Consider the following 18,626-nt stretch of genomic DNA (forward strand, 5'->3'; position numbering starts at 1 on the left):
CCATTGTACCTCACCCCACAGCTCTCCCTGCTGGTGGTGGGCCCACAGGAGCGCAGATCTATATTATCACTTCAGGCTAAGCCCAGCCAGACCCCATGCGTAAAGACCAGGCCACCTGGTCCTCGCCTACAAGGTGCCCTTTCACATGATGAGTTGGAGACCTCAGTTTTATTTTATTTTTTTGATTGTGAGATTTTACTACAAATCTTATTTTGCTAGATAGTTTTGTGGGTTTTGTATATGCTTCTGTGAGAAAACTGAGGGAAATTGACCAATATTTGACCTTCTGGTGCCTACTGTCAGTCAGACACCCTTATGGTGCTTTTTCATGCTATACAGGAACCAAGCCGTACTGGAGCCGTAGCACAGAGAGAGAGATAGTTAGTGTATGGTTCCAGCTGGCTGTTTGTAGAGCAGTGACATAAAAGTGAGGTAAGGAGCACATGCTGATTACAGCATATTGCTGCACCCACCTCACAAGAAACCACCTCATGGATGAGAACCTGAGTGCAGCGTGTGATACCTCACACCACACCAGACAAGAGCAGACCAGACCAGTGTGAGTTTTGTTCCAGGGACTGAAGTGCCAATCCAGCCACCAAATTTCCCTGTAAATTGGAGGACCTACCTGCAGATTAACATCATACCCAGAAAAAAGCAATTGCAGGTTAAGGACTTTGCTCAAGGGTCCAATGGAACAGGATCACTTACAGCATTCACAGGATTTAAACAGGAGCACCTGGAGGAAACCCCACGACGATACATTATATCAAATTTAAATTTTAGATTACATATTTATTACTGCTTAATATAATCAAAATAATCTATTCCGCATTGCATTTTTAATTCAATAAAAAAAATCATGATTTGGCAAGCTTAAACTAATATTTGTGTATTACTCAGAAAACTTTTTTCTGAGTAGCGGCAGAAAAAAAAATTACCCTGTGTTGTGGGTTTCCACATTTGTGTTTTTCCATTTGGAAGATTTACATAGATGCAAAGCATCTCATCTGCATGTTGTGTACGTACCATACACAACATCCTTTGGTCAAGCGGGTCTTTCAGCTTGTGCCGTAGTCAAATATTCATAAACTTAAAAGGCTCCGAGACAGACAGCTGGGAACAGAGAGTGAGAACTGGGAATTGCTTACATTCTATCTGCCACTGTTCAAGGTAAGCGTTTCAGCAACCTTTGAAAAATTATGTTACAGATATGGGTCACAGGTATAGGTTAAATTAAGTCACAGGTATAGGTTAAATTAAGTCACAGCTAAGGGTGAAAAGTGTGTTTCTTGCTGTGCCAGGGGAGACAATCCCTTTAATTGTAGCTCCCTGAGAAGTTCAACTACGGGTGCAGCAGTGGACTAGAGAAACCTATTGTCATTTTTTTGGTTTAAAAAATCAAAAACAATCATGGCTTAATAGTCAGTTGCAGTGGGTTTAATTTTGGGTATTATATGCAATCATAAATGTTCTTAAATGTGCAGGATATTATGGGTCCAGTCATACTCACATAGTCAAACATAGTGCCTCTTGTCTTTGTTACCTTTTGTAGATATTCTGTAGCTTCTACTGAAGTCTAACGTTTTTTTTTGTTTTTTGCCTTGTTTCTTACAGTATGCATGTTTAGGAAGGAGTAGGTCCTGTCCTCTCAATAACTAGGTCTCCAGATGGCTCCCAATGAAACAACCACGGACTATTATGATTATTATTATGATAATAATACAGAATTTGATGTGGGACTCATGACTTTCAAGTGTCGAGTATTTCCTGCCTCCACATTTTGGCAGCTCCTTAAGATCTTCATCCTTGTGACAGGTCTTCCACCCAACCTTGCCCTCTTAGTGCTACTGGTCAGGGGGAAAATAGCAACATCTTCCTCAAAGGTCCTGGGCATCAATCTGTCATTCCTGAATGTCCTCTACTGTGCTTTACTGCCCCTTGACATCAGCACTGGGTCCCACAAGTTTAGTGACAAAATTCTCTCTGCCAATGAAGGGTTCTTGATATTGAACCTCATAGGCTGCCCCCTGCTGGCGACCGGAATGTGTGTGGAGCGCTATATAGCTGTTTGTTGGCCTATCTTGTACCTGGAGCTGAGGACGTCTCAGTACCGGTTGGTGTTTTCTGCCCTGGTCTGGATTGTGACACTGGCTCTGGCAATTGAAACCTACCTTGAAAGCATTCAGTTCTTGTCATGGCCACTAACCATGGGAATCTCAGTCCTCTTTGGACTGATGTTAATGTGTCTTGGTAGGATCATCGCCATCCTGTGCAAAAAGGGCCCTGGAGACAATCAGAACAGCACAGCACAGAAGAAAGCTCTTAAGAATGTACTGATTGTACTCTGTCCATTTACCATAGCATACTTACCCATCATTGCCCTCATCCCTTTCTGGTCCTTTTTGACCACCAAAAAACAACGAACCACTGGCCTCAACTGTGCTATCTTCCAGTCCTTATTCTCTTTCCCTAATTTTGGCATTTACATCTGCCCAATGTTCTTTCTATCCCACCTAAAGAAGCACCTTTGCTTTCAAATTAGAAGGTCAACTCAGGACCAGTCACAAAGAATGACTGAAGTGTTTTCCTTCATCTCATTTGCATTAAGCCGGAATACAACGGAACACAGCCACCACTGAAATGCTATAATATCTCAGTAAACATCACATAACATCTCATTTACCTCTTACCTTTTTTTTTGTTTCTGTGGCAGACATCTTTACTCCTGTGTATACGTATATAAATTATGTATCTAGTATATGTATATATAGTGCATCCCCATTGTGAAAGCCAATAATGCACTTATATTGCTGCGGTAAAGTATCATGGTCTATAAACATAATTTTTGCAGTTACATTTTTTGAAAGAATTATCAACTTGGAAATGTCATAACGATATGTGCTGATAAGATCATGTTTAAGTAGTTTTATATTAGGTTTCTCTGGTGGATGTATGTGTTTATTTTCAATGTATATTCCTATAAGATGAAAGTAGATGTGAAATAAAAAACTGTTTACTTAAATAATTAAATGCCAGGAAGACTATTCTTGTATGTCTTTACTTCTTGATCGCATTCTACATACAAGGAAATGAGTTGCACGACTAGGCTTTTAACTCTTATTACGCTGATGACATCATCTTACCTAATAAGCATGTTAATAATGAACAAGTCAAACTGTTTATTCCAGATGCGCACATCTGAGCATTTTCCAGTCATACTGAGACCATAATCTATATACTCTGTTAACATAAAAAGCTGTGAAATTTTAGATGTCTGTACACAATAACCTAATGCTAGAAGTGCCATCAGAGCTAATGTGAAAAACATCAATATGCAATTATGGTTTATGTAGTGCTAAATCGTGTTAATTTTGACCAATTATTATTACATCGAGTCTAGTAAGAATGGCTCCCTCTACGTAATATTAGACCTTTCTGTATCAATTTATTAAATCTCTATACTCTTCCTTTTGCGGACAGATGTCTTTTCAGGTACAGGGTAACCTGATCGTTTCGGGTGTACAAACAGTCAAGTAATGATACAAAGACGAAACAGGATCTTTCAGCGTCACCAGAGCCAGTTTAAGTGGATCATCTGTGCAGCTGTAATACAGATGAAATCGCATTTTCAATTATCATTATTGGCGACTAATAATATTTCTCACGTTTTGTGATCAATTTCAGAAAGTCCATATAATTTTACATATACATTTTGGAGTCGGAGTCGAAATTGCAATTAATTAATCAAACTCTGCCTGTGCATTTTGTGTTTAATTGTTTTGGATAAGAAAGCAAACCTAATTTCTTGTTCTTATTATGTAAACGCGTGCAGACAGTTTCAGATTGACTATAACAGGTGCTCGACAAGGATAATGCTTTTGGCTACATAACTTGTTGTCAGGTCATAGGATGGACATTTGCACTTGGGACAAGTGCTAGAAGACATTTTATCAAAGAATATTTCAGTTGGATAACGGATTAAGTTTGCTTGGATTATATCACTCTGTGTGTCGATCGGAGTGACTATTTAAAAGGCTTGAACATGCTGTTACTGGTCTCAGGGGGTGTCCTGGGGAAGACAACCCCCCCCCCCCCCCCAATCACTGGTTTGCACTGTTGCTTCATTCCTGTGGGATAAGGGCTTGACTGTCTTTCTCAGATGTACATATTTGCATGTTCTCCCTGTGTTGTCATGTGGTTTTCTCCAGTTTTCTCCAACAGTTCAAAAACATACTGCAGTGAACTGGAGTTACCAAACTGTCCATAGGCATGAATGGTGTAAGGGCCCTGCTGTAGGTTGACACTCCATCCTAGGCGTAGCTCCCTCCAGTAGGACGCGAGCACAAGAGTTCTTTGGTTTTAACTGATTGCCGTCTCATTTCCAATCAAGCTGAACCTACGGATTACAGCTTTGGGAATAATATAAATAAGATGATTGTTCTTTTTGGTCATAAAGCATTTCTCAAACTAGCAAAATACTGCAGGAATTGTTTGTAACAATTCTAAGTGTTTGAAGAATAAAGAAGAGAATGACTTGTAGATCCACAGCAGCGATGAAATCCATAGTGTATTGGATTTTTTTTAGCCGTTTCAACTGATTTCATAATAGCATTATTAATAGCATATAAAAACAGAAATAGGAAAAATTCAAATTCATTACTGTGTTGCAGTATTTTTCATGTTTCACGTTTCCTGCAGCCAAAGAATCTGACTTTAAAGTGTTGTGGAGTCAGAAAAGCAATTTATCTATCTTTCTTTGCTTGTTTTACTGCCTTTATTATTGCATGTCATTGCTATTATGAAACACAAAGACTGGAGACTCGTGATGTATGCTGTTATGAACATTAAGAAATAAATGTATATGGAAACTCAGATATAGGGTTTTTTTATGTTTGTGCTCTGTATAGTTCCCACATGAACAAGAACATTATTCTCCAAACGAGAAGTAAATAAGTTATATTTCAAAATTCAATACGTAACATGATTGCACATCCAGTACATAAATACAGGTATAAGAGTAATATTTGAAGAAGGCGATGCGAAACACGTGACATGATTTCCTTACTTGCATCTTGCAGGTACTGGAAGATTATAGAACTGTATTGTTCCTTTATGGACAAAAAATCCAGCTTGAATAGAAATTAAGTGAATCTTGAAAACAAAAAACACATATACGAATAATTCTTGAAAACCTACGTATAAACTGAACATTAAAAGACATTTCATTCTTCATTTTGACACACTAGGACCTAATTCTATAAGTTGCCGGAATTGTTTTAGTGACGGACCGGAAGCAGCGTGCCGTTACCCGCGGGTAAGTGACATACGCATGTAGTTCATATAAAATCTCAATTTAAAGTTCTCTTTGTTTTTGGATATGTGTTTATATTTTAGTATGCAGAAAAGTCCGAAACAAGCGTTAGGTTAACCAAGTTTTGTTTTAAGCTTTACCGAACGTTTTCATCTCTGTAAAATATTATCAACATCACTTCTAGTTAGGTGCAAGAAAATTATAATTTCTTTATGATTGTTTTTGACTTTAATATATTCCCCATGTTACTACACGATAACGTATTTAGTTGCACCAATACATTACATTATTTAATAGGTTAGCGGTTTCTAATACGAGGATACTTTATTTTGCTACATGAACGCTTATCTCGTGGCGTCCGGATTCTCCGCGGACAATTGTACTTATCAATTCATGGTCTGTTTTTTTATTGTTTCAGACCTTGCAGCAGTACCACCTTATCCACATCTCCACAAACAAGACAGGATGCTTAGAATGGCGTCAGCACAGGTATTCGAATAACAAAGCGAGCTATATAAGGGGAATTCGTGGAGATGTCCTGTTCAGTCCTGAACGTGGGAATGTGAATTTTGTGTGTTATAGGTGTTCAGGCAGCTGGTGAGACACATGAACACAGATGTAAGCCTCATTCTTGAGAGATGTAAGTAGGGGTGCCATGCAGGGGGGGCACTAGGTCAACTGGTTTGTGAAACATTCCATGGCCATTGGCAGCAGTAGGTAGCATACAGGGGTGCAGTAAAGGAGAGAAAAGTTAGGATGATTTCAAATTTGGAGCATAATTTGGATTGGTCTGGCTTGGGAGCCCAATATCTCTACCGACACTCCTGCATATGAGTATGGTAACTACTAACAAATAGTCATAGTTCTGTTGTTCGGTTTTCCAGTTGCAATGCCCCTTAAATCTCTAGTTGTTTCTAATAATTCTTTGTATAACACTAAACTCAAACCTTTCTCTACTTGCCAGCCATAAACCGGGTGCAGATCCTGGGCCGTGTTGGCCAGGACCCACTCATGCGACAAGTGGATGGGAGAAACCCAGTCACGATCTTCTCCGTGGCAACCAATGAGATGTGGCGCTCTGGAGAGGGGGATTCTACGCCTGGAGGTTAGAACTTGGGCTGCACTTGTGATCTCACTGCTGTACTGCATGCCTTTCCTGACACCGAATGACAGGCTTTTCAGCAGCAGAGAAATGTTGCATTGTGAGATCCTGGTCGTCACTCAGGATGATAACGTATTTTCATCTGACAATGATAGATGCCGCTGGGGTATCCTGGCCATCCCAGGCATAGTTTAGGTAGCATTCCTAGAGCAGGTGCGGTTAAGGGCCTTCCTCAGTGGTGGGATGATTACTCTGTCAGCCAGGGGATTTGAGCTCACAACCATCTGAAACATCTGATCTACATGCGGCCCCCACCCCATTCCACCCTGTTAATGTCCGGTGAGGTTATACTGGACCTGAAGCACTTCTGTATAGATCCGAGACAATGCAGCTTGTCACATAATTTGTATAAGTAATTTTTTCCCCACAACTAACAGTATGCATATTTGTCATATTTGGACATATTAATAATTTAATACAGTTATTAACTGACTAAAGTTAATAATGGTAAGCAATGCCTAGGTTACTCTCAATAAAATAAATAAAGGAACAGCCTCAGTGCTTGGATGTGGATTTAGGGGGAGGATGAGAGATTTCTGGGATGGGGGGGAGCAACAATGATCCCACAAATACATGGAACATACTCACACGCGTTTGAACTGTGCTGCAGGTGATGTCAGTCAAAAAACCACATGGCATCGTGTGTCAGTCTTCAAACCAGGCTTACGCGACGTGGCCTATCAGTACGTGAAGAAAGGGTGAGTGGCACGACGTTTAAGACACCAAACCGCTGGAGTAGCACTACTGGCCATTCCTTTATAGCAGGGGTGACCAACATGGTGCCCGCGGGCATCAGGATGCCCCCAAGGCCACATGAGTCGCCTGCGGACCTGTTCTAAAAATAGCACAACTCACCAGTGAGCAGCGTCTAAAATTTAATTTTATCCTGTTGCTATTCTTCTTTAATCACATTTGCATTTATATAGATTTGAAAATGACAATATATAAAAAAGAGCATTTAAAACATGTTTATTATACATAAAGTTTAGATAAGTTTAGGAGGGTGTTTCAAACTGATAGCCCTTCGTCTGGCTCAGTACCCGTTACGTAGCTCTCAGTTTCAAAAAGGTTGGTGACCCCTGCTTTATAGTGTCCTCCTCTCTGTACCCAATCGTGTTTGTGACTGACGGGTAGGCTTCTCTTTCTTCTCCCATCACCCCTTGTCCTCTTCCAGGTCTCGGGTGCTAGTGGAGGGAAAGCTGGACTATGGGGAATATGTGGACAAAAACAGTGTCAGGAGACAGGCAACAACCATCATCGCAGGTACATCAAACATTTACCCACCTAATCCGGAACCGTGTAGACCTTCTGTTCTATAAATCACAGAATATTTAAATCATACTTTAAAAACACATACTGGACTTTTAATTTGTATCCTAATTACCCTCTTTTTTTCCTTTCACAGACAATATTATCTTTTTAAGTGAAAATCCAAGGGAGAGAATATGAACAAAATATCCTAACTGTATGTAGAATAGTAGAAGGCCAGTGGTTCCTTTGTGTCTTTTTATTTTTCCAAGCTTGACTGAGGTAGAGAAGGACTGCCAAGATTTCACCCCTCTATTTTGGATAACAAAAGACGCCTTGTTTGCATGGCACCCTCTAGTGGCAGAGGTCATGACGCCATAGCTAAAGACTTCAATTTCATATGTAATTCTAATTTTTTATTGTTCACTTCCCAGCTATGCACAACTAACACAGTGAAAGGCTGGCTGAAAGCAGCATGTCAACTCTACTTCTTGGCAACCAAAACTTATTTGGCCAAGTTTGATTTCGTTTACTTTCTGATTTATTTAATGAAGTTGTGACTTAGACCACATAAAACATTGCTTTAGGTGAAATAGCTCAGTATATTAGTAAGCTTTTTGTTATTTTAAAAATCAAAAACGGACCTATTCTGCTGTGAAGATATTTGTCTGAGTGTCAGTCCCTTTAAATATCTGTAACTTCTAAACTGGGTTGATAATCAGAATTTTGCATCGTCATTCCCCGGGAGAAAAACACTTGAGCACTTAATTTATGGCCGAATCGAGTGTGTTGTACTGTAAACCAGCGCCGAACTGATTTGACACGTTGCCCAAGCAGTTTAAATACTAGAATGTAAAGCTTCATATAGCATATGTAACTCCCAGTTTTGAATAAACGCATTTTGATAAGCAACTCAATACTGTATCGTTAAATACCCGAATGGTCTCTACGCTTTCAGAATTCATGAGATAATTAAGTGCTTTGTAATCGCTTAATTAGCGTAAACAACATGAGTATCTTGTATTTGTTATACTGCTCTATGACCGGTGAAGTGGGAGAATGGAAAAGCTGAATGTAGGCGGTGTCTACTGTGAGGTATTCTTGTCGCTATCCTATTGGTTAGAAGAAGCTGCCAATCATCTCTTGATTGGTGATTTCTTTAACCAAAGACTGGTGGGAGGGTTCTTGGAAGTTCCCCATTGGTTCTTATGCGTGACAATCTTGTGGTAACTTTCTTTAAAAACAACCAAACACGTAAGTCAACAGCCAAGCGGATTCTCTGGTTGGAAATGACAGATTACTTCTTTTTTTAATTCCTAAATTATTTATGGTTTTAAAATCTCTTTCAGATAGCCAGACCTACAACTGTAATGTGTATATATAGAACTACATATATACTGCTGCGGAGTTCAACTATTTTAGCTATGGACTCCGGGTGGGGGCGTGTTTTTGTAATCCTGACACCTTATTGGGCGGTTTCTCCAATGACGTCTTTGTCCCCGCCCACAAAATTCCAGTCTGTCTGGGTAGCGTCTGTCTGCCGTGAGGAAAAGGGAACCCGAATTAAACTTTGTGGTTCGAAACAGCCAAAGACACGCAAAATAACTGATTTGACTTCAGTATTTACAGACACGCCACATTGGAGCGTCCCCATGTAAACGGATAGCTTACGACATGTTCGTAATAAACGAGTAGTTAAGTACCGGTAGCTGCATTTGAGCAGGATTTTCTGCGAACTTTTCACGCCGTGTTACCAACAAGTGGATCGTCTAAAGGTATTCCCGGTGGGCGGACTAGCGACCATACTCTCTCCCGACGGCTTCTCGGTAGCTTTCAGTCGTCGTATCGTGAACCATGGAGTTACTGGACGGCGGCGAGCCGTTCCTGCACTGGGACCGGAATCTCAGCGAGCTGTCGGAGCCTGGCGACACCGATGCCGTTTTATACAGCACGGTAAGTGGGACCATCATCCCCCAACACAGGAATGTCCCCCGTGAAATCCATCCCACCCCTGTGCTCTATTTAGTATTTTAAACGCTTATTATCCACCAAGAAATACACACGAATGCGTTTTCGCACGAAATGTAAGCGGATAAACTTGGGTCAGTAAGTATCTTTATGTTGACATAGTTTTATCTCCAGCTTTTACCATCTGACATTAATAGCTTTATGGAAAGTAATTCCAGTTTTGTTTAATACTGCCTGCTGAGGTTAGTTATAGCCTGTTACAGGTAGAGGAGCACTGGGGACGGATGACAGCGGTGGTGAAGCGCCTCGGATACTGGCACAACTTGAGCCTTAACTCCGACCCTGAATTATTGATGCAGTAATAGAGGCCGGGGAAGACACAGTGTCTCATCTCCACCCATAATTAGTGCATGCGTTTGCACAAGTAGTTTACAGCCCTCACGGCGTGTACCCTGAATATAATTATATTAGATTAGATTTGAAGTCACGTTAGCTAGGATGTTAGGGATGTGGAGGTGTGATTGAAGTTGCCAGATCAAGTCCGAGGCCGTGATGGTCTGTTCTAGTTTATGAAGGAGGTGTGTAAGTTGGCTTTCATGTATCTAAGTATACGGTGCCTTGGATGGCAGGAAGGACTAGGCACTTAGCGTAATAAGCAGCGTCATTGTGGTATTATTTTGCATCTGGCACTTGGATATTCAGCTCTGAGGTTCAGTACTCCAGTGGTCCCACAGTTGCCGTTTGCCGTTCTTCGCAGCCTTTGTCTTCCAACTTCTGTCTGGCTTTCGTGTACATGAAATTCCACACTGAACTGTCAGATGTTTCCAGCTGTTGCACCAAGGTCCCCCGCCGTCCCCTCTGAGTGCCTGTGCTTACTGGCTGCCTACGACGGGGGTGGCAGGATTATCCAGGGACACGTGATACTGCAGCGTTCTTGCTTTTGGGTTCAGAGAGCACCCCTGTCCAGCTTCGCGTGGGTCATTGGCCGGTTCTGCATCGAAGTATTTTGGCTTCCCTCCTTGGATGGTTTTGTGTAGAATTAGAATTTAGTGATTAATTGTCATTGTTGACACACCACAGCACACAGCGCACAACAACGAAATGTGTCCTCTGCATTTAACCCATATGTGACTTTGTGACATAGCAGGGGGCAGCTAATTCAGCGCCCGGGGAGCAGTGCTTGGGGGCGCTACCTTGCTCATGTAGGACATAGGATCAACAGACCCAAATTTTAACACTCTTAGGGTTCTCTGTGTGCTTGGTTTCCTTTTCTGACCTGTCTATCTATGGTGACGAGCATGATATCACAGGCTAACAGCTTATCTTCTCGGTTTGATGGAGAAGTGCCATGTTTAGCCTTGGTCTGCTTTGGCACCATGCTGCTGTATGCTTATGCTGCATTTTTCAGCTACAGCATGGGTTTTAAACATACTTTTTTTTTAAGAAATGTAACATTGAACCGATTAAACTGGGTAAAAGTGAGCTAGCAAGATGAATGTGCACAGTAAAGGTGGGGGAGGGTGTGGACTGTCACCTAACAGTCAGTAATACCTAACGCTATTGTTGTCTTATTACGTAGATCAACTCTAGGAAGCACTTCAACAACAAATTCCCTTCATGCATGACTAATTTGATCTTAAAGCTGGGTGAATGGTTGCATGGTTGCTCAGAGCTCTTTGGCACTGGACATGTTGGGGAAAGTCTTAAGTTTCAAGGCCAACTTTAATATGTGCAAAGCCTGAAATAGGTTGCCTCAGCAGTGTCTCCACACACTGTGTCCCTGGGCTTCATACAGGCTGTTTCATAAGGCTGTTTTTTGTTTTTGTATTTTTCCTCCTAAGCATTTTGTTATTAAATGTATTAAAATGTCATTTCCATCGTAAGTTAATGGTAAAGTGTAGGTGAGTCTGATTTCCTGATCACCAGCAGCCCTTGAGGCTCTGCAGGCCTGCTGAGACCCTTTGTCAGATCAGGCAGGGAGGGGGGGGGGTAAACAGATGAATGGTAGGAGTGTTTTGTGGCCCCGACGGGGCCTGAACCTGGGAGTGTTTTTACAGGGCGGCTGCAGCTGAATGCTGCAGGATTCTGGCATCATTGCCTCGGGTTCGCCTGAGCCGTGTGGCATTTCAGAAAAGGCTCACGGTTCCCTTCCAATCCGGCGTGCATCGTTACGGTACCAGCTGCTCTCCCAGCTGCGCCTCTTCAGCGGTGCCAGGGGGGATCCCTGTGGAAATTAGGGAGCTCTAAGCTCTCTCTGGTAGTGGAAAAGGGGAATGGACCATGATGTGTGCGTGTTGCTATTTAACGTCCCCCTGCAGCTGTTACGCGAGTTAGCGGTTAGCGTAGCAGGTAGCTTCCTGTGCTGTAGGGTTCGTACCTAATGGGCTCTCCGGGAGGCTCTCGGTTTCGTTGTGAGACGCAGGTGTTCAACCAACCCAACGGCCAGACACGTTTTCGGTTCTGAAACCGGTTGTTTTAGTCTATTCTAGTGATGGATCTTGTTCTGGCACTCTGGCGTCCAAGGGCTGTGCTGCGGAGTAGTGACTTCTAGTCAGGCATTAATGGCATGAAGTGAAGTGGCACCTGAGAGGTTCTGCTCCGGCCTTGTGCTTCCCTGAGTGTGTAGCCAGTGATTCATTACTGTCTCCAGAGCCGTTTCGGGCACTGCAAGAATTTGGGCGGAGTCAACTGCAGGACTGCTTTAGTGAGCTTGGCGGCGCAGGTGGATTGGTCAGCGTGACGTCGTCATCTGCGTCCTTCGAATGTCGTCCTTTACTCACAGGATATTTATCACCGTTTCGTTGCATGGTGCAGTCATGGAAACAGACGGATGGTGGGGTGGGGGGCGGCAAGGTCCATAATGAATGGTTCTGTAGCATCAGGGTGGGTTCATTATGGGGTGGTGGCAGTGGGTGTGGCCAGTGGGAGTATCAGCCATAGGTATAATTAAGATGCCATATAATAAGGCCATGCAGTATATCATGCTGTAATGTGAATCCTTAGGGGTCCTGCTCTTGGCTGTATGGGTGTATTTTAGCGCTCTTCCCTTGGGCCTGCAGCCTGCCAGGGTCTGTCTCACTCTAAGCCGCTGTATCTGGGTGGAGAGTCTGAGGCACAAGCCTGAAACAAAGCAGACCTTCTTCTCCCTCTGGGGCCTGCGTACAGGGCCAAGGCAGCCGTGGGGCTCTCTTCTCCCCAGGCGCGTCTGTGCGCTACAGCTTGAGAGGATATGAGGAGAGTCACACATACCTGCCAGTATATCTCCCCTTCATGATAACAGCTGCTATCTGCTCTGGCCTGTCATGGCCTTCCTGCGGCACATCTGCCTCTCGTGTGCTGTGTCTCTGTATGTTTATGTCTCAGAAAGAGTCCATTGGCCTCTCTAGGTCTCAATGCTTCACTGAGACTCTTTGTGGATGGACTAGGCGTCCGGCGTGCCCTTCCTGGTCTCTGGGATGATTTACAGAGGGATGTGGTCGGGGGGGATTCTGGCTGCGGCTCCAAGCAGACTGTGTGTGGGTGAGCTGCAATTTCTGTTATCTCAGCCATGCTGTACCCCCCAGTCCAGGTGTGGGGGCGGTCCCCACAATATGGGACTGCCATCTGTGGAGGGGAACGAGTGGTTCTGTGGAACCGCAGCAGCTCTCACCGACAACGGACAGTTGTTGAGGAACGGCCAGAACTTGTCCCTTTGTGTCCGGTCGTCCGGAAAGTTCACTATCATCCGGAAAGCTTTGTTTTAAACCCTGTTTGTCAGGACCCGGAAAATGTAGATCCTGCGGAGGCCTACTGCTGGGTCGTCCAGCGCTCTGCTGGGGGGGGGGTGAAGTGGGCAGTGAGCCACGACACGATCGGGTAGCTGGATTCCTCACTGTCATCGCCTTCTCAGGGCTTCCTTCTGGAAGGCGAGCTCTGCTGCTATAACTCTGAGATAAAAGCTTCTTTTGTAGTTTTTTTTTTTTTTCTCGTAAAGATAGCCATGTTTTGTCTTGGTCATATTTGTCAGCCCTCATTCCCAGGAGTCGCCCCTTTCTTTTCTGGCTTCCCCCTAATCCTGTGGGGGCCAGGCTGCCCTTATGTGTCTCCGCTCTAAACCACAAACGCACACGCAAGCACACACGGCCCTCTACAAATAGGAGGAGACCAACCCTGCGGCACCTTTATTCTCTGCATTCTGTCTGGTTTGGGTTATCTGTATATCCTGGGCCCTTGTAACGGAGTGCTGCTGTGGTCTGTCGACCTTTTATAGATCATGTGACCAGCCTGCGGCTGCCACCTCGCTGTCCAGCTCAACCTGGATGGATCCAGAGGCAAAGATGGAAGTGGGGGGTAGATGGAGGGGAAAAAGCAAACAGTTACTGGCTGTGGGATAGGGTTAGAGGCAGTGGAAGCCCTGTCTCTCTGATTATCTCATAGGAGAGTGGTGGATTATGGGATTGCTCCAGCAGTTTGGCCATTAGAGTGAGTTTAATGACTCTTGGACGTCTTTAGAAGGCCATACCTGTGGTGTGTGGGACTTGTGTGTCCCTGTGTTCTGCGTCGCGGTGTCTTTCTTGTGGTCTGTCATTAAAGCTCCCTCTAGAATGCAAACTGGACTCTGGTGAGAAGTACCCGTGGTATGGACAGTATGTCGTACTTTTCCCAGCACACACTCATTCAGTTCTTTTGGAACCCACGCAGCATGATGGGCCTTTGGACAGGGCAACTAGCTGCTGCTTTAGCAGATGGGCAGGTTTGAGGGTTCTGTGCTTGCTTATGATGTCAGGTGAGCCTCAACGCAATTCTTCATAGCCCATCACCTGGTGGTTTCGGCGCTCAGGGCTGCTCTGCTGCATGACCAGCAAAGAGGAGGTAAAAGAACAAATCTGAACTGGCCTGCCGGTGATGTAATGGGAGCAAAGGCCGGGACGGTTCCCATCCTGAAGCCATGACACCTTCTGGTGGATGTAGTCCAAGGCACGCCATCTGTGCTGGGCGCTTGAGTTCCAGTCTGGTCCAGTCCCTTCAGTGGGGTTGGGAGGGGCCTCCCAGAGGTGCCCCAGAGACTGTGGCAGTGGAGGAGGGAATACAGAAAGGGTCCTAAAGAATCCAACGATGAGCTCAATGTGTTTGTGCGTGTGTGGGTGTGTGTTTGCTTGTTTGCTTAAACCTCAGAGTTCCAGTCTCCCTGGACACATCTGTTTTCCTGGTGTTGGGTGGTTATTTGCCAGTTAGAAGATACAGCAATCCCACTAGCCCTGATCTCTTTCCCTGTTGCAGACCCCCCCCCCTTCACACCATCGGGCCAACACACCGTCCATCAAGCAGGGGGGGGGGGGGCGGATGTGAAATTACAGGCCTCCATTGAAATTCCTCCAGGTCCCTCGATACTGCAGCTCCAGCTGTAAAACAGCTCAGCTCTGGGGGGGGGGGGGCATCGGGTTACAGAACCACCCGCTGCCTTGTGCCCCCACCCCCACTTCCTGGACACAAAGGGCCGTTTCAGTCCTGTCCAGCCATCGTTCAAACCAGAGAAGTGGCATCCAAATCACGCCGTCGCCTTGCTCTTTTGTTTTTGAGACTGTGACACTGTGGTGAGAACCCACGCCTGTAGGTGGCGCTCATGCATACGGTGGGCTATGTGGCCCCGGAACCGCTGAACCAGCCCTTGTTTATCTGTGATGGGGCCAGGGGCCTCTCTGCATATCCTCCTTCACTCTCTTTCAGCGCCCCAAATGATAGACTCTGTTGTTTAAGTGGTTTGTTTATCACTGTGCTCTCGTGTGCGTACCGCTATTCATATTATTTATATAGCATCGTTCTTGGCGCTGGGCCTTCCAGACCTAGGAGTTGTGGAGGTTCCCCCTCCTCCTGGCCGGTTATAATCAAACCAAATTTCACTTTTCTGGTTAGTTCTTTAAAAAGATGTGTGCTCGCTGCGAGTGGGATCTCACACCGCGTCACGGTCTACCCACGTTTGCGGCTGACGGCGAGAAGACCGCGCAGGGGTCCCCGCCGTTCGCCGGCCGCAGGGAGTCTCCATGGCAACGGAGCTCCCCCGCAGGCCATACATGGACACGGCGAGGGATGAGGCTGCAGCCCAGCCGCCGCGAAGACACGTCGGCAGTCAGTAAGAGGTCGCCGTGATTGCATGTGACGGCAGACAAACGAATAAGTGTGGACTGGTGACATGTTCGGGCTTTTTTTGGTTTTTGTGATGGACTAATCAGTAGGACGAGAACCCAGCCTGCACCTGTCCCTAATTTTTTATTTTTTTTTATAGTCATAGTTTGTCTACATAATGTGTTTTTATTTTTTGTTATGAAATGTCAAATTAAGAGCTGTGATGGACAAGGAACTGATGTATTTTGGATCGAATCCACAGACCCAAGGCCGTTTTACTAAGGGTGAAAAAAACAGTAAATGTATCCTATGAAATCATTTGATGCGAATACCATAAATCATTTAGCCCCCCTGCTCAGTAAATTTTAATTGCTGCATCCCGCCACGCGAGGCAGAGTAGCTGCCTGTCAAGAGGATGGAATTTTCCAGAAGGAAGTGGTACAGTCTGTGTCTTGCAGGCGGGTGATTAAAGCCACATGTTCACACCCCCTCCGAAAGCCCTCCCCTCTCTGCTGACTCATGCTCTCGCTCCCTCACATTCGCTAATCTCCCTCCCCTTTGGCTCACACTCTGCCCCCCTCCCTCACCCTCAGGGCTCCACCGCCCCCCCGCCTTGTATAGCATTTAAATGGAAACTCTTACTTTTTACATGCAGTTTTGTTTTTCTCCCCAAATCGGCTTAGAACTGTTTCCCAAGCTCTCTTCTTGAGTCATCCTGGTGAACTTTTTAGAGGCCATGGTTTTGGTCCAAGGTCTTCCTGACCCGAGGCCTGCCCAGTCCGCCGGGAACGACCTGGTACACAAACCCTCCTCCCTGTCCAAACGCAGCTGGGGGTTCTGGGACCGGCGCCTCCGCAGGCCAGCAGCGGGCAGGACAGTCTTGTCCCTGGCAGCCCAGGTCATAGGAGGACACCCTCCTCTTGCTTAAAAGAATCCCCCCCCCCCCTTGCGTTGGACTTGGCTGGGTCCTAACGGGCCTCTGTGCCTTTCGCCCTGGGGTGCATCAAGTCGTCTGGGAAAAGCTTTCAGACTGGGGGTGCAGGCTGAGCTGCGCTGGGGGAGGGGTGCTCAGCCATCGTCGCCTGTCACTTAAAGATATTAGTGCACGGTGAAATCTTTCCCCACCCCCCCAAAAGAGAAGCAGCTTCCATGGTCAGGGTGTGTCGAGTGAGACTCTCTGCATTCACTGTGATTTGCCGGGTGGTTTATTCTCAGTCTGTAATAAACGCCCAGTGGGCGATGTGACTCTGGGCTATAAGGCCACACCTCCTTCCCCTCCATCGGCCCCTCAGCCCGGCTGTGGTTCCTGTGTGCTGTCTCCAGCCCGAAAGGATGCAGATTTGCCTCTTAATCAGCTAATGAGTGATAATTAAAACAAAATGTTAAAGACCTGAGCATTGCGCCTTAGGAATTGAGTGATCGCCCTTGATTTGGACTTGTTTTCCGGTCTTGTGACGTTGACGGTTCGGAAGCCCGGTCTTCCATTATCGGTACAGCGCTCCCAGGTGGAAAATTTCCATTGTGAAGGTCATGGGATGCCCTGCTAGGCTCTGATTGGGTGAAAAGGGGACTGGAGTGAGTGATCACTGCCAGGAGAGAAGGGCAACTGCTGGGTTGCCCTGTGACTGGGAGGCATGGCCGTGCTGGGATCTGATTTATGTAGGTATGGAGAGGATTACTGCATCAGCAGATGGAGGGGGGTGGTGGTGGTGGTGGTGGTGGTGGGAGGGGGGGTGCATGCTGAAGCTGTTAGATTGTCGGGGGGGTGGGGGGAAAGCCCTGGAATGCTGCAAATGTAGACATGGCCAAGCGTGTTGGGTCTTGTGCATAGCAGACTTTGTAGACTGACTCCAGACAGGGATCTGATGGAATTAGTAATCCTGTGTGTGTCTGCCCCTCTGGGGGGGTTAGATATGGTTTTGGAGATTAGGGTTCAAGCCTCTGCTTGAATGTGTTAGTGTGTGTGGAGTTTCTCCCTGTGTCGTCGTTTCCTCTGGGTCCTCTGCTGGGTCCTCTGGGTCCTACACTCCAAAAACATGTTGAGGTGAATTGGACTTACCAAATTGTTGGTAGGTATCAATGTATGTGTGCCCTGCCATGATTTGGTGCCCAATCCTAGGTTATTCCCTGCCCACAACATAGGATATTTGGGTATAGAAAATGGATGGATGGGTAATGTACAAAGCAGCCATTGAAGCTGCATACATTGAAACTACCCATTTCTCATACCGGGATTTTATACATTTTATACATATTTTATACATACTTTTATACTACTTCTCTTTTTATATTTATATGTATATGTTTGAGCACTGACCCAAGGAGATGCTTTTCATCTCATTGTATATGTAAAAAATGTATAATGACAATAAAAGGCATTCTATTCTATTCTATTCTATAATTAAAGTCCTTCCTGTTTATTTGTAGGGTACAACAGCAGAATCCCTAATGAAAATTGAAGCTGTTATAGTTGTTTAGCATTTTAGTTCCTGCACCACTACACCACCTACTGGTCGGAGACTGCAATGCATTTTTGACGCTCATTTTCTACTTTCTGTCTGATTGCAGCACTTCACAGAGCTGCTGGATGACATATCCCAGGAGGCCTTGCTGGGCCAGCTGCTGAGCGACCCCTTCCTGTCCGGCCATGGTGAGGGCACAGATGCGGAGGAGGACCTGTCCCCAGCATCCCCTGCACCTCCCCACATCCAGGCGGAGCACAGCTATTCGCTCAGCGGGGACTCGCGCCCCCAGTCACCGCTGTCTCACCTGCCCAGCCAGGGAAGCGATGCGGGTGAGTCCAAAGGCGGCCAGAGGGTGAGGAAGGGAGCA

The 18,626-nt window shown here is 45.4% G+C and overlaps 2 protein-coding genes across 2 annotated transcripts in view; both read left to right on the plus strand.

Moving 5' to 3' along the window:
• Positions 1-5,250: 5,250 nt before the first annotated feature.
• On the plus strand, positions 5,251-8,641 carry ssbp1 (single-stranded DNA binding protein 1). The gene is made up of 7 exons (XM_023841360.1): positions 5,251-5,317; positions 5,733-5,803; positions 5,897-5,954; positions 6,279-6,419; positions 7,087-7,174; positions 7,651-7,739; positions 7,882-8,641. The coding sequence occupies exons 2-7, from the start codon at positions 5,780-5,782 to the stop codon at positions 7,923-7,925; spliced, it is 444 nt and encodes a 147-aa protein (XP_023697128.1). The 5' UTR covers positions 5,251-5,317; positions 5,733-5,779; the 3' UTR covers positions 7,926-8,641.
• Positions 8,642-9,006: 365 nt separating this feature from the next.
• The window catches only part of creb3l2 (cAMP responsive element binding protein 3-like 2), a 20,645-nt gene continuing 11,025 nt past the window's right edge, over positions 9,007-18,626 (plus strand). The window contains exons 1-2 of the mRNA XM_023841359.2: positions 9,007-9,677; positions 18,363-18,588. Coding sequence (XP_023697127.1) covers positions 9,579-9,677; positions 18,363-18,588 — 325 coding nt within the window. The 5' untranslated portion in view covers positions 9,007-9,578. The remainder of the gene's footprint in view (positions 9,678-18,362; positions 18,589-18,626) is intronic.

Source organism: Paramormyrops kingsleyae, chromosome 3 (assembly GCF_048594095.1).
Source record: "Paramormyrops kingsleyae isolate MSU_618 chromosome 3, PKINGS_0.4, whole genome shotgun sequence".
Taxonomy (NCBI): domain Eukaryota; kingdom Metazoa; phylum Chordata; class Actinopteri; order Osteoglossiformes; family Mormyridae; genus Paramormyrops; species Paramormyrops kingsleyae.

Excerpts from the sequence above, each read along its gene's own strand:
- ssbp1 (XM_023841360.1), top strand. The coding sequence starts at position 5,780 with ATGCTTAGAATGGCGTCAGCACAG. Across the intron at positions 6,420-7,086 it reads GGGGGATTCTACGCCTGGAG|GTGATGTCAGTCAAAAAACC; the intron begins GTTAGAACTTGG and ends ACTGTGCTGCAG. Across the intron at positions 7,175-7,650 it reads TATCAGTACGTGAAGAAAGG|GTCTCGGGTGCTAGTGGAGG; the intron begins GTGAGTGGCACG and ends GTCCTCTTCCAG.